The sequence below is a fragment of the Cetorhinus maximus genome, chromosome 8 (genome assembly GCF_964194155.1).
Source record: "Cetorhinus maximus chromosome 8, sCetMax3.hap1.1, whole genome shotgun sequence".
Taxonomy (NCBI): Eukaryota; Metazoa; Chordata; class Chondrichthyes; order Lamniformes; family Cetorhinidae; genus Cetorhinus; species Cetorhinus maximus.
The window spans coordinates 83,181,860-83,196,771 of NC_135886.1; the positions used below are offsets into that span (position 1 = coordinate 83,181,860).

A 14,912-nucleotide genomic window follows, 5' to 3' on the forward strand; every position below is an offset into this window, starting at 1 on the left:
TGTCATCATCATCCTGCACAAATATGGCAGCCATGACGGCCTCCCAAGCATGCCTGCCTCGTCTGACCATTGCGAGGGCCTCATCATCATCATCATCAGCTTCAAGGACCTCCTCACCCTCATCACCATTGAAGTCCTCCTCATTGGAGGAGGCCTCCAGCTCCTGCATCTCCTCCTCCACCAGCTCCTCTCCCCATTGCAGTGCCAGGTTGTAAAGGGCGCAGCAGGTGTTGACAATACGTGAAACCCTCTGCGGACTGTATTGAGGGCTCCACCAGATCGGTCCAGGCACTGGAACCTCATTTTCAGCATCCCAATGGTTTGCTCCACCAAATTGCGAGTTGCAGCTCATTATACCTTCGCAGCTCATTATACCTCTGCTGCAGTCTGAGGCCACCGCACGGGTGTCATCAGCCATGGCCTCTGTGGGTGGCTCTTGTCCCTGAGGAGTGATCCCTGTAGCCTCTGTGGACCCTGGATGACGTCAAGAATCTGTGACCGATTGAGAACGTAGGAAGTGTGCACGCTCCCTGGAAATCGTGCACAGACCTGCAGGATATGTTTCTGGTGGTCACACACCAGCTGCACATTCAACGAATGGAATCCCTTGTGGTTGGCATAGTTGACCGCTTGTTGCGATGGAGATCTGAGCGCCACATGAGTGCAGTCAATGGTACCCTGGACCTGTGGGAAACCCGAGATCTGGGCAAATCCAATCGCTTTTGCATCCTGGCTTTCCTGGTCCCGGTCAAAATACACAAAGTTGTGTGTCCTCGCAAAGATGGCATCCGTAAGCTCATGGATGTATTTGTGGATGGAGGCTTGTGATATCCCACAGAGATCACCTGTTGGGCCCTGAAAGGAACCACTGGTATAGAAATTGAGCATCGTGGTCACTTGCACGGCCACTGGCAGTGGATGCCCTCCATGTCCCCATGTCAAATCCTGCAGTAGATGACAGATGTGACCGACCAGTTTCTTAGACGTGTGTAGTCTTCAGCGACACTGGTTCTTGGTCATCTGCAGGAGTGAAAGGCAGCGCCTATAGACCCTGGGTCTAGCTAGGCGCCAACCAGTGACAGCTTGCTGCGGGTCTTCAGTGGCGTGTGCAGAAGCCCCAGTCGCCCCTTCTTCCAGAGGGTATTGGTCCTCCCTTTGTGCAGCCAGGCACCTCAGTCGCTCTCTTCTCCATCGTCTTTGCCGTCCGTACGTAACGAGGCATACAGCTTGTTCACCAGGCTCCATGCTCCTGATGTACTCCTGCAGGCTGAAAGAAAGAGACACGTGAGTTAGCATGGGTGTATCAAGAACCTCTCTTGGTTAAGATTGAAGGCCGCTTAACGAATCCCACCACTTGGATGGCCAGAGTTTAGTACGCTGCATAGCTACCCAAAACCCCACCTTCCTCCACCCCACCCCACCCAACCAATTGACGACAGCTTTGCCCATTGGACTGCATGTTGTGCTCTCAGCTCAGGTGCAGGCATTCTCCTAATCCATGCTGCAAGGCTGCACTGTGAGCTTGAACCATGGGGGAGACTGTTTCAAACTGGAATGATGACATTGCAAGGGGCTGTGAGCACCTCCACCAGTGACTGCTCCATGGTCAGCTTTAGCAAGGAGATTATACAACGTGCCCAGTCCAACTGTTTGGCAGTCCACTAAAACGCTCATTAGTTTTAAGTCTGTGCCCAAGGGGTGAAAAGCTCTGGTGATACTATGATGCCTCTGTATTGCTTGAGTGGGCAGATAAACTAGAAGCCCAACTGCAATCATATCAATGTGGCTGCGCCTGAACTGTCTCAGCTACAGAGGAATGGTCACTTTATACAAGAGTTCCCTAATGCTCAGCTACTTCCTCCCACCCTATATGTGCTTGTGCGCTACCTTCAACTGCAGGGCACCCTTTGCACCCCCCACCCACCACAAAATTACCACAAATGTTACTGTGCATTCACCTCCGAGATCCCCCCAAAATGCAGCCCTCCAAGTGCATGCCTCTTATATGCTGTTGTGAAACAATCCAGCAGAGGGGGGACTTATAATGATATGCTCATGTTACAATGAGGTTCCCAACGTCCGATGGCGGGAAATGTGACCCACCATCGACGGGCTAAGCGGACAATCGCAAACTGGTTTCATGACATCGTGAAACCGATTTTTGGCCTTCTCGCCATATTGTCTGCTCACGCAATCAAACATGCCCGACGCCTGCGGGCACGGATGATTCCACCTCTCGTCAAGTGATATCTAAAGTACAGCCCCTCTGTTATTGTCTTCAGTTCAATGATTTGATTGACAGCTCAGTCAACCTAAAGCCTCAATAAGGTATATAGAATGCCTTCTTGTTAAAAGTGATATTCATTAAATGAGGAATGGGATAAGGGAATCCTTTCAAAACAAATGAATTTGCACTAGAGGAAAAAACAATTTAAGAGGGGTGTTAGAATAATACTTCAGAATTCAACAAGGCCTGCCAGCCATTAAATATTAGAGCATGAAAGTTGTGATGCAGTAAATTCTTCATTATCTTTTATGGCAAGTGTGACCCTAAGTATATGTGCAATTATTATTAATAATAGTTATCATTGTTTATGTTTAGTCATTGGTAACAATCATTCTCATTGAATGCTTAATCCTATGAAAACCACAAACAGCCTGCACCCTTATGATCTTGTGAAATATCTTATACATTTACAATTTAAAAAATCCGTAGCAAAACAGCACATAAAAAGCTCAGGCTTTAAATCAGAAGTCTGTGCAAGTGTTATCATTGTAGGTATTTCCATGAATTGCTATAAGTAGCTCAGAATGTCAGAGCATAAGCCAGGATTCCAGTTCCTGCACCACCAGCTCCCCTTACCCCATTTAGCTTTGGACTTGATAAAGATGACAACCTATTGCCAAGTGATGTAATCTAACCTAATGACCAGGCACCTCCCAGTAACACAGCAAAATCTCTGCAGTAAACTAATGCCACCAGATGTCACTAAGTAGTTAAGAAATCGCCATGCGATTTACTAATTTCAATGCAGCCAACAATAAATGTGAAATGTTTTGTATAACTCAGCAGCACAAAAACACAGAGAAAAGAACTGCAGGTTCCAGGGTGCATGTCCATCTGTGTACAATTTCTTTCTTGCCCTCCCCCAATGGAATTAACATGGGAATTATTTAAATCCGGATTACAGCCAGCATAGCAGGAAAAGATTGAGACAAAATTTTAGAACTGACAGACAACAGGATTACTATTCTATGCAATATCCCAAAGGATCCCAAATAATGAATGAATCTAATCTGTTTGAATATGTTTAAGTTGATTGCCTCTTGCTGCGTTTAAATTGATCACCAACAATGAGCCTGCTTTGAGTGTGATTAACTGTGCAGCAGCAGTTTAAACAGTGGGTGAGTTAACTTGATTGTAAAGCTAGCATTGTGCATTCAACGAGGTTAAAAATAAGCTACAGTGTTTAATGCTTCAATGTATATATCAGAATTTCTAATTGTTCTATAACGTACTCCAGGATTTTAATTATGGTTATTCTTTACCTTGGATGTGGTTGAATAAATACTATTCTGTGAGGGAGGGGTTTACTAGGAGAATTAATCCAGCAGTGATTTACCAGATGGTTCAGTGTGCAGCGTGTCCCAAATGATTTCACTGCAGAGATGCTGGGTAACTCATTTATCATATTCAACTTTCTTCTTCGTTTCCCTCACAAAAAGACTGTTCTATTTATCAGACTTTATTTTACTTCAATAATTGATACTCTAATGAGAAACAAACAATACCAAAACTGGTCATTCAATGCTGTTAGTGGAATGTTGCCCTACAGGAAAGGTTGCCATGTTTACTAAAAAGCAACAGTCATTTCACATTAATGTAACTTATTTTGTGTGAACTCAGTCTTGATATGTGAGTACTAAGGGAATTAAGGGATATGATGATAGGGTGGGAAAGTGGAGTTGAAGTGGAGGCTCAGCCATGATCTTTTTTAATGGCGAAGCAGGCTCAAGGGGCTGTGTGGCCTATTCCTATTTCTTATGTTATGTTCTTATGCTCACGTAATTATTTCCTTTAACGTGCCTATTGCTTTTGGTCAATGTGACAGTCTTTTGTGCAGGGCATCATCCCACACAGAGCAATGAATGAAGTATGTGATACACCTTGAGATATTGCTAAGACATGTGAAGAAGTGCTATTGTTCTCAACTCTAAGGCAAAATAGCTGGAATAGAGGTCAAAGAGCCAAGAACAATGATATGAACACACTTTCATTTCTTCTTCTTGCTACTGTACTGAATCAGCTCCATCTCCACTCTGGTTTATGAGTCAGAGATGTAGAGATGGCAAGATTTAGTGAAGTAGAGACTGTGCCAATCACTGGGCAAAAAGAAAGAAAAATGTAACTATACTCCCGGACTGTCAAAGAAAGATTCCCCCATTATATTGTTATCTTTAAAGGGGGAGGGAAACTCTGACTACACCTCCTTGGTGAGGGGCAACATTTTGTCATCAACAGTACTCATCAGACACAAAAGCTGACTCAAAGTGTAAGGGGCCGTTCGATGAATAAGTAAGTTTTAATTTTTAGCTCTTACCGTGTGCAGAAATACTTTGATTGGAATACATTTTTGTATTAGTTTCAGAGAATTCATAGAATAGTTGCACACTGATGCATTGAGGGGCTTTTCAGAGATTGATAATTGAGGTGCATTATTGACAGAGAAATAATAGGTTTATTCTATATCTAACAGCTTTTAAAATATTTTAACTTTTCATACCTGGCTCCCCTGCTACCTAGTGACTTTTTCAATAAGAGTGGATAAAGTTTTTTTATTCCGTATACATGTTGGGTAATTTTTTTAATGTCTTGTAATTCACTGACTCTGGATATTTTTCATTTGCGCACAATGGCATCTGGATATATTGAGGGACATACAAGGGCTGAAATCTTAGAGGGTTATTTTGCTTTAGAATTATGCCCTGAAAAGTTTCACTAGTATTTAACAGGCAAGCAGAAAAGTTCCACTGGAGTTGTGCCATGGGAGTTTAAAAGCATCATTCTCCACAGAATAAATTTTCAATCTGAGATGCACTGTTCTAGGAGATACTGAATTGAAGCCAGCATTTTTCACAGGGAGAAGATGGTTTGGATGTTAATCACTGATAAATAGATTGTGCCTGTAGATCTTCTGGTAGCTCTCCAGGAGTGGTATTGTCTGGGTAAAGGAAGGCATCTCAATATCTATCAGGATTAATGTGTGACACAAGGAGACCAGAGACAAAATAACTAGGTAAGAAAAAATATTTGACAATAAGTGGGGAGAGAATGTCCTTAACTGTTGTGTTGCTCAAATCTTAACTCTGCTCATTATCCTGATTTTTTTTTGCCCTCTAACCCAGTGGTTGTGAAGCTGTCAGTCAGTCAGTTTACCAGTCTCCAGTCTCTGACTAGCCTCATCACACATCGATTCCACATCATGTTCAGCCTAATTACAAACTGCTGCATCTGGGCTCAGAAAGTTCAGGAGCCAATCAGGTGAGTCTGTGTCTGTCTTGTTGGTTTAAAGGGAAGCATCTTACAAGAAGTGTTATCAAACACTTGTATCATTTTGCAGTTTATTCAGTAGCATGTCCCATAGCTCACTGAGCCATGAAGCCCAATATGTTGTCTTTGCATGCAGATTTTCTGAACCAGGGACTGACTTTCAAAAACAGTGAAATGGACCATCCTGAGATTGGGACTAAGCTACGTTGGGGGTGGTGCAATGCTGGGTAATACATGTGACCTAGGAATTACTTTTCTTCTTTATTGGGCCTGTGCTATTGTGTGGCTTAATTTTGACTCTGGGTAGGAGGGAAAAAAAAGGAAAATCACCCATTCCTTGGTATCAACGCCCTAACTTTTAGTATACAATTACTCAAATACACAATTCATTTTTTTGTATCTGTTTTGCAATGAACTCTATGGCATAGAATGAGAAACTTGAAATCATTCTTTGCTTCTTTGCTACATGGAGGTAAAGGAAGTTGATCGGGGGGGAAGGTGGAAGATGGGATGAGTGGGTGTAGGATTGCAGACAGTAACAGCATTCCTTGCAGCACTGTTTTTTTTTATTTTTCCCATCAAAATTGATGTTTGTTGCTTGCTAGCACCCTGAAAACTTTCATCCTTTGCTGCCTGAGCTCTGACAATGTGCTAACTAGGAGCCAGAAACAGCAGTGAATGGGGAATTGTGCATCAGTCAAGCATTAGTCAAATCAAACTCCTTGTTAAGAAGATGGTGTGGTAATCTGAAGTGCAATACACCTTTAAGAGAATATGAGCAGATTGGCCACGTGACTGTATTACCCAATTGCTGTGTAATGCGGGCTACAATGTTAATCAGTAGTTTAGAATAAGGTCTGGTTGGGGAAGTACACATTGTGTAGGTTCTCTGTTACTTGTATTAATAAACAGCATGTGCTTCATCTTACATTGGTCTCTGCGTCTGCAGTATATTGTTTGCCAACTCACCCACCGGTAGATAGGCATGCAGCCGTGTTCACAAGCAAAGTGATCTGACAGAAGGAACATAACAGATGGATTATATAATTTCAGACAGTGCTTGTACAATTCTATCACAGGAAACTTTTCTGAACCTCATGTTCATTCATATCAGATTTAGAAGCAGAGCAGCAGTGTCACAAAGGCATTGCATGTTGGTGCTCCACTGAATAACAGCATAAAATGAGAAGACACATGTTGAATCCCCTCTTAGCGCACTTGGCCCTGAAAAGAGGAGGGAAAATTAAATGGTGCAAAGAGTGATTGTGCTTCTCCCGGCTGTTATAGGCAAAAATGGGCATTGGCAGAGGTTTGGAAGTAAGCCACAGAATCATCGGACCTATAATTAGAACAGGGCTGTGACTACAACTGAGAGGACATGCCTTTGTTGGAGGGAAAATACTATCAAGCAGTGTAATTTTTGGATAAATGTCAACTTTGATTAGGGACAGTGTTCGATCACTCGAGGAACTCGAGTACAGCACCATTATTATAGATGTTGTATTAATTTTCTGGCACTGATTTGTGGCCCAATTTGAGTAATCTATCGATTGCACACTGTAATCTATCTGTGAACTTTTTCATCTCTCCTTCAGGAATGTCACTCTGCTGATCCTAGGGCTCAGCCATGCAGGGAAAACTGCAATATTGAAAGGAATACAGAAAGGTAAAGAAACTGCTACCCTAAGACCTGTTCAAGAGTGTAGAAACAACTGTTGTTTTTTTTATTTTTCTCTGCCACTTTTGAGAGAGAGAATCACTTTCAGAAACCTTGGCCGTTATTTTATGTAGAGGTGGTGGCCCCTTCCAACCAGAAAGTCAGGGTCAATTTTACTTTATTCAGGTAATTAGTTGCCCATGGTTCCTATCCCGCTGAGGCAGGATGCTCTGCCTCCAAGAGCTGCCAGCCCATCAGAGGGTCAGCAGCTCTTCAGTTCCAGCAGCGCTACTGTGAGCAGAAGCCACAGCTAGAACTGCAACAGTACCTGGAGCAGCAATGATGGAGAAGGCTGGGGTGCAGGTAAAATGGGGTCAGACCTCACTGAAGCCCAGTGAAAGTGGAGGGCTTAATTGTGCAGGTAGGAGGGTCTTCCAGTGGGGGCAGCCCTTATCGCTGAGGGGTCCCTTTGTGGCCACAGGGTATCCAATCAGGAGGGACTACTCTACCCAAGCCTGCAGGAAGACCATCAGGTTTTACTGGGTAGCCTCCCAGCTAGGGAAGTGCCAATCTGCCACTGGTAGAATACCAGTCACAGTTGGAAGAGGCCCTCAAGTGGCCACTAATTAGCCACTTAAGGGAAGGTGGGCTGTCTGCCACCTAACCTGCTGCTGGTAAAATACCAGTGGTGGCGGGAAGGCGACAGGCACAACAACCCTCACCATCCCATCTGAAATTACACTCTTCCACCACCCACCCCCCCACCTCAGAAACTGCTGCTGGGGTCAGGGGTGAGGGTAGGTGTAAAGTTCTGGCCCTTAATCAGGGAGAATTGTTCAACACTGTAAGGTCGGATTATATGGAAATTAGGAGCCACCTATTTTCTTGCACTGAATAAGTAAACTTGGAATAAGAGACTAAAGACTCACATTTTAACTTACAGGAAAGATGGATGTTAACCATCAAATCTAGTCAGAGTTGAATCAAACTATTGAAGGGGAGGGCTGAGATATGGAAATTCTCTTCCAAAGGAGGATCGAACCACTCCTTCATGTTCAGGGAACATACGGGTGCAATGGTGAAAGATAAATGGTGGTGGACAATTAGAAAGAGGAGTCTCCATGAATATCATCATCCTCAATGATGGCAGAACTCGGTGTGTGAGTGTAAAGGTCAAGTCCGAAGTGTTTTCAACCAAACTTCAACCAGAATTGCTAAGAAGATCCAACTTGGCCTGTTCCTGAGTTCCCCACCATCACTGAAGCCAGTCTTCAGCTAAATTAGTTCACCCCCTATGATATAAATAAATGGCTGAATGCACTGGGTACAGTAAAGACTGTGGATCTTGAGAACATTATGCTGCAGTGCTAAATGTTGGAACTCAGATAGCCAGGCATTGATGTATAGAACTGGAGCCTAGTCTTTAAACGCTTTCACACTTTTATTTACAAAGACACATTACAGGTCATGCACTTCCAACCCAACAAACACAGTTTCAGTCTGCTCCTACATATGTATGAGCACAGGTGAATCCCCAGTTAATGTCCACCACCAGGATACTATTAAACGCCAAATTAATATACAATTAACACTGAAGACACATACTCCCAACCTAGCTGTATTTGTAGCCAAGCTATTCCAATATAGTTACAACACTGACATCTACCATTCAAAGTATAAAATTGCCCAGCTATGCCCTTAACAGCATTGTGGGAGGACCTGTGCCACACAGGTTGGAGTGTCACCACTTCCTCAAGGGCAGACAGAGATGGGCAATAAAATGCTGACCTTGCCAGTGATGCCCATATCCCATGAATGAATTTAAAAAAAAGCAGAATGGAGCAAAAACAGAAAATGCTGGAAAAACTCAGCAGGTCTAGCAGCATCTGTGGAGAGAGAAGCAGAGTTAACGTTTCAAGTCCATATGACCCTTCTTCAGAGCATACAGGCATATGGTCATACAGACTTGAAACGTTAACTCTATTTCTCTCTCCACGGATGCTGTCAGACCTGCTGAGTTTTTCCAGCATTTCCTGTTTTTGTTTCAGATTTCCAGCATCCACAGTATTTTGCCTTTAGCAGAATGGAGCATCTTTTTCCTACGTAAGAATTATTTGTAATGGAGGAAAGATGCTGGAATATAATAGGAATTTTAATGGAATACCTGGGGGTGGTGGGGAAGGGGCAGGGGTCAGTTTTTTGGGAGTCAGTTTTTTGGGAATCAGGAGGTGAGTTACTTGCCTCAGAATAACTAGCTTCTGACCTGCTTTTGTAGCCACAGTATTTATTTGGCTTGTCCAGTTAAGTTTCTGGACAATGGTAACCTCCAGGATGTTGCACATAGGAAGGCAAAACCAGATACAGTTTTGAGGTGAGGTAATGGGGCAAAGGCTAGGGGATAATTGGACCAAAGTGTGCAGATATAATTAAATCATGATTTTAAAAGCTGCAGTGTCCCAAATAGGGCAGATATAATTACAGTGCGATAAATTTATGTAGGCCATTTCCATTAAGTATGGTTGCAGAAACATTTAATGTAAAAAGTTGACAGGTGATGCATGCAGATGTAATTTTTTTTGCAATGTCTTTTTTATATATTATAGACAGATTTTTAGCTTGCATTTCTACTAGTAGAAGAATGTAATTGCAGTGTGATAAGTTTATATGTAGGTCCCATGAAAAACTTGGATTTTAGGAATTTATAATGGAAAAAAATTGACAGGAAGTGTGATAAGATGTAACATTTTAATATATTATAGATATATTTCTACCATGCTTTCCGATGCTGATGGTAGAGGTTTTGGGCTAGATATTATCCTGTGTTCATCCTGATATATAGCTCTTGTAGTTTTGTTTTAATCTAAAACCTTTTATTCATTATAAGAATTAAAGGTGTACAGTAAGGAAATCTCTATGCAGCATGTCTATAAATAATGCATTTATGATTTTGCAATACTATTTCATGGAGCAATTATTTCTAAGGAATATAGTTCATTATATTGGCCTGAAATTTGCAGGGTTTTTGATGGCGCTTTCTATTATTACCCCTGTGAATCCGTCCACACTTCAGGATTTCATGCAAGCACAGATTAACATGGAAATCTTTAAGTTACAGCCTGTCATTCACTGCTCCACCACAGGCAGTGGAGTGGGCCTTTCCACATCCGACACATAGCCATCGATCAAATCAATTGATCAGGCGAGAACTTCTCCTTTTCTGCTCTCATACCAATGTTACAAATATAACTACCACTGAACAACTGATCTGACCCTGAAAAATATGTGGAACATCATTGTCAGAATTTTCACGTGGGGGCAGGCTCGGCACGCCGACATGTAAAATGACACACAGTGATGTCGGGTGTGCGTCCCAACATCATCGCGCGTCATTCAGATCTTTCGCTCAGCGGGCGCATGCCAGAGGTGACTGCGCACCCGCCAAACTGTCAAAGGCCTGTTAAGGCCGTTAAAAAAACAATTGAAGTAATTATCAACGCTACCCATCCAATCTTAAGGTTGGCAGGCAAGTGAAGAGCCCAAGTGGCCTTCACGTTTTTCAGGAAACTTCATCCATTGAGCGGGATGAGGTTTCCTGAAGGTTTTATTAAATAAATAAATATTTTTCTCACCATTCATAAACATGTCCCAGCTCATGTCACACTGTCACATGAGGGGACATGTCTAATTAATTTTATTCTTTCTTTATTTAAAACTTTAATATGAACTTAATCTCTCTGAGGTAGCTCCATGCCTCAGGGAGATTTCTACACTCTTTTGCGTGCATGCGTGAAAGCGCAGGCTCCGACTCTCCCTCCTCCCCTCTTCCCGCACAGGTAGCACTGAACGCTACCAGCTGTGCGTCCAATTAAGGCCCGCCCAGGTAAAATGGTGGCGTACAGCCAATCACGGGTGGCGATCGGCTCTGCGCCTACCTGTGCCCGCTCCCGACCGGCCCGCCCAACAGGCAGAAAATTCTGCCCCATGAAATGTCTTAATTATGATTAATTACTAGTTTTTAAAAAAATAATTTTTAAGAATTAAAGATTTTTCATATTTCCACCTCTGGCTTCACCTATGTATATGTCTCCACCTTTATTTCACTCAGTGTAAAATTTTTAAAGAGTGATTTGATTAATCATGTTTTTTATTCCCTTGTTGGCTGTCAATGAGAATTCATTGTTCAGTTTGATGATTTCACTGCAGCTCCACACTGGTAGTCTCCATTAAACTATGCTGCAATCAATTGCACAGCAAGCAAGGTAAAGTTCTCGCCATAGAGATTACGAGAACTTCCAGTGTAGCTTTCTTCGAGGTCAGCGACAAGCGTCCTTGCTTTGCCACTGGTCACAAAATCCAGGCTAATATATTGCCCTGAAACTCATTATAAGTTCTTTAAAATAATGTATGTTACATGGTGACTCAGTTCACTACAAATGGTAGGATGTTTGTATAACATGATTTCTGTGTGCTCCCATGGGCTGAATTCCTGTGCTGGGAAGTTCTTTCGAGGTTCCACCAGGTGGCCACCATAATTTCCATGGAAACCTGGATACACACTTTAAACAGCCTTGCCACAGATCTTGTCCAAGGTTACAGCGGCTGATCGGAAGAACCCCCAAGGGAATTCCCACTGTAAATCTTCATTGCTTTGGATTACCTGAGGAAATACAGATAAATAAGAGTAATTTTAAATTTATCATTCCAGTTAGATGGTTCTAAAACACTGTTGTGGTTTATCACACAATTAGAGTCATTTGATGAGATTACTATTGTGAATTCACTTTCTGTAGTAATGTTAGAATTTCTTACAGACCATTTCATTGCCATTTGGCCACAACCTTACAGTAACATGTACAGTTTGACTCTTCAGCTAAGGCTACAATCTCTATGCTTCTTTTTTTCCAAGCAGCATTCTCAATTATTCAAGGGTTGCTGAACCACAGCTTTAGCATGATTTTACTACAAGGGAGGGCAAGGAGGCAGGCCCAAGTCTACCTCAGCAAGAACAGGGATCAAACCCCTTGCTGTCAGCATTGGTCTGAATCACAAACTAGCCATCTAGCTAAATAAGCTAACCAGCCCTGATCACTGTGCTACAATCATTAACTTAAATGGATCTGTGTTTCCTGCATTGCATACAGTTTACTTTTATTGCAATGAGGAAGAAAGGTTTGAACAGTTGGACTCCATTTCTAATGTGATTGGGGTTAAGGCACTTTCTTGGGGCAACGTAGAAAGCATTTAATCCCCTCCGCCCCATCTGCCTTAATAGATCCACTACTAGCAAAGTGGAAAAAGTGCCCCAGTTCCCAAAATCTTCATAACAACAGACATTCACCAAAAAGGATGAATATTTTGTGTCATTCATACTCTTTTTCCCACCAGAATCTCCTTACCTCATTCATCCAAATGGCGGGTTTTCCAGGACTGACCTCATGGTAGATCGGTTTAATGTGACACTATTTGACCTGGGTGGTGGAGAGAAAGTCCGAAGCACTTGGAAGAATTATTATTCTGAAGCACATGGTTTTATTTTCGTTGTTGATTCTACGGATGTGAAGCGAATGGGTGAAGCTGGAAATGTTCTGTCAGAAGTACTAAAACATCAAAAGATGTCTGGGAAGCCTGGCCTTATGTAAGTACTGAAAACTATAGAAGAGCGAATTTGATAGTAAATATGATTGGATGATTAAAGGGGGACAAGTTTAATAAAGTGCTGGATAAAGCTTTTATTGTTTTGCTTTAATGTGATTTAGCTAAATAAACAGTATCAACATGCTACTGTATCAAACTATATCATTTTCATGTGATAACATCAAAGTTTAAATGGAAGACAGTTTTTCTGGCCTGCTTCCTCCAAATACACTCCAGTTTCTCCTCCATCTCACTGCCAGATTTTAGGACACTTATATTGTTCACTACTCCCACCACCTGCTCCTTTATGAGCTGTCCATATGAGCTCCTGACTCCAGCTGAGGCGCTTAAGTGGCCAATTATTGACCATTTAAGGGCCGCTTCCTGCCCAGCCTCAACTTTGAAGCTGCCAGGAGGAGTTCAGGGGCAGCGGGTCACCCTGCTTGGACCTCAGATGGGAAGGGGAGAGGTGCATTCCTCAAGGGTCCCCTTTCCACATCAGGGCCTCCCCAACCAGATATGTCCCCCATGAATGTTCTCTCTCCCCTCGCAGCCTTTCCATCAAAACCTCACCCCCTCAGGCCTCACCTTCCCTCCCTGCCGTGACGCCACCCACCACCCACCCCCTGTCCCCAACCCGCCAGCACTTATCCAATCTTGGACTCTAGGACTTAGAATGGGGACTGCTTGTAGTCACAGTCCTGGTCACTTTGCTGCTGGTGCTGCTAGGACTACAGAATTGCCAGCTAATCAGATTGGCCAGCAGCTGTCTGAGGCAGGACTTTTACCTGAGTGAAAGGTGTAAGTCCAGTCTCCAGCCAATTAATGCTACTTCCCTTGATCACTCTACCTGCCACTGTATTTCCAATGTTCCCATTCTTTCCAAAGTTCTGCAATGTGTTAGCTAAAACTGTGCCCTCACTTTTTGCAAACATCCCTATTCAATTCAGCTCCTGTCTTGCTGACAGAATTGAGAATGAAGGGATCAAAGCCACCAATGGTAACCTGTTTGATTGTGATTGCGGCTTGCTGTTTCTCTTTATACTCCTTAAACTCTCGGTTGTCGTCAATATCATGTACCATTTCATTCTTTTGCAACATTTCTCCTCTGCCTCCATGGTATAACTTGCTTCTGCCAATGCAAATTTACATTTCTAGTGGCTTCTCTTCACATCACCTCCATAGGGCTCCATCCTTGGTCCCTCCCTCTTCTTCATTTCCATGCTAAACTTGATGAGATTATTAAGGGAACATCCAGCTCTATCTCCCCGTCTCCTCTAGTACTCACAAGGTTATTGTTGTATCCTTAGCTGCTTTTCTGACAGTAAGCATGGGTGAGCCAAAATTTCCTCTAATTTGACACCAGCAAAATCAACGTCATTCTGTTTGGTTCACGTCGACATACAAATCCCGAATCTAGAAACACAAAAGCAAATACTGCGGATGCTGAAAATCTGAATTAAATATGAAAAATGCTGGAAAAGCTCAGCAGGTCAGCAGCATCTATGGAGAGAAGCAGATCGAGATGATTTTTCATCAAAACTATCAACCTGTGACTCTACCAACCTTCCCAGCTACAACCTCAGGCTGGTGTGGAACATTGGCATCTTGCTCAACTACAAGCTAAGTTTCCTCTACCATGTCAATTCATCACCAAGATTGCTTACCTTCAAAGCAATCTGTTGTGCTCTACAATGGCTGAAACCCCATTTCATGCTTCATCATCTTTAATTTATTCCTAGCTGGCTTCCCTGCTTCCACCCTGTACAAATTTCAACTATTCAAAATGTGACAGTCCAAGTCATCTTTAGCTCCAAGTCCTGTCTCCTCCATTACCCCTGTCTGCTCCAAGCTCCGTTGGCTTTTATGCCCCAGCACTGTAACTTCAAGTTCCATATTCTCACTTTCAGATCACTCTGTTGACTTGTCCTACTCACTGACCTTTTCCATCTATTCCACACCACATGTACCCTTCACATCTCCCATATTGGGTCACTCTAGCATTAGTGTTTGCTCTTTCTGTCACTTGGGAACTCCCTCTCTGATCCGTCCATCTTGCCAACTCTCACC

General features: G+C 42.9%; 1 protein-coding gene across 1 annotated transcript in view; it reads left to right on the forward strand.

Moving 5' to 3' along the window:
- The first annotated feature begins 3,281 nt into the window (after positions 1–3,281).
- Positions 3,282–14,912, forward strand: part of LOC144683305 (ADP-ribosylation factor-like protein 13B) — a 37,985-nt gene continuing 26,354 nt past the window's right edge. Inside the window, exons 1-4 of the mRNA XM_078546245.1 lie at positions 3,282–3,405; positions 5,407–5,542; positions 7,147–7,217; positions 12,594–12,843. Of these exons, the coding sequence (XP_078402371.1) occupies positions 5,484–5,542; positions 7,147–7,217; positions 12,594–12,843 (380 nt within the window). The 5' untranslated portion in view covers positions 3,282–3,405; positions 5,407–5,483. The remainder of the gene's footprint in view (positions 3,406–5,406; positions 5,543–7,146; positions 7,218–12,593; positions 12,844–14,912) is intronic.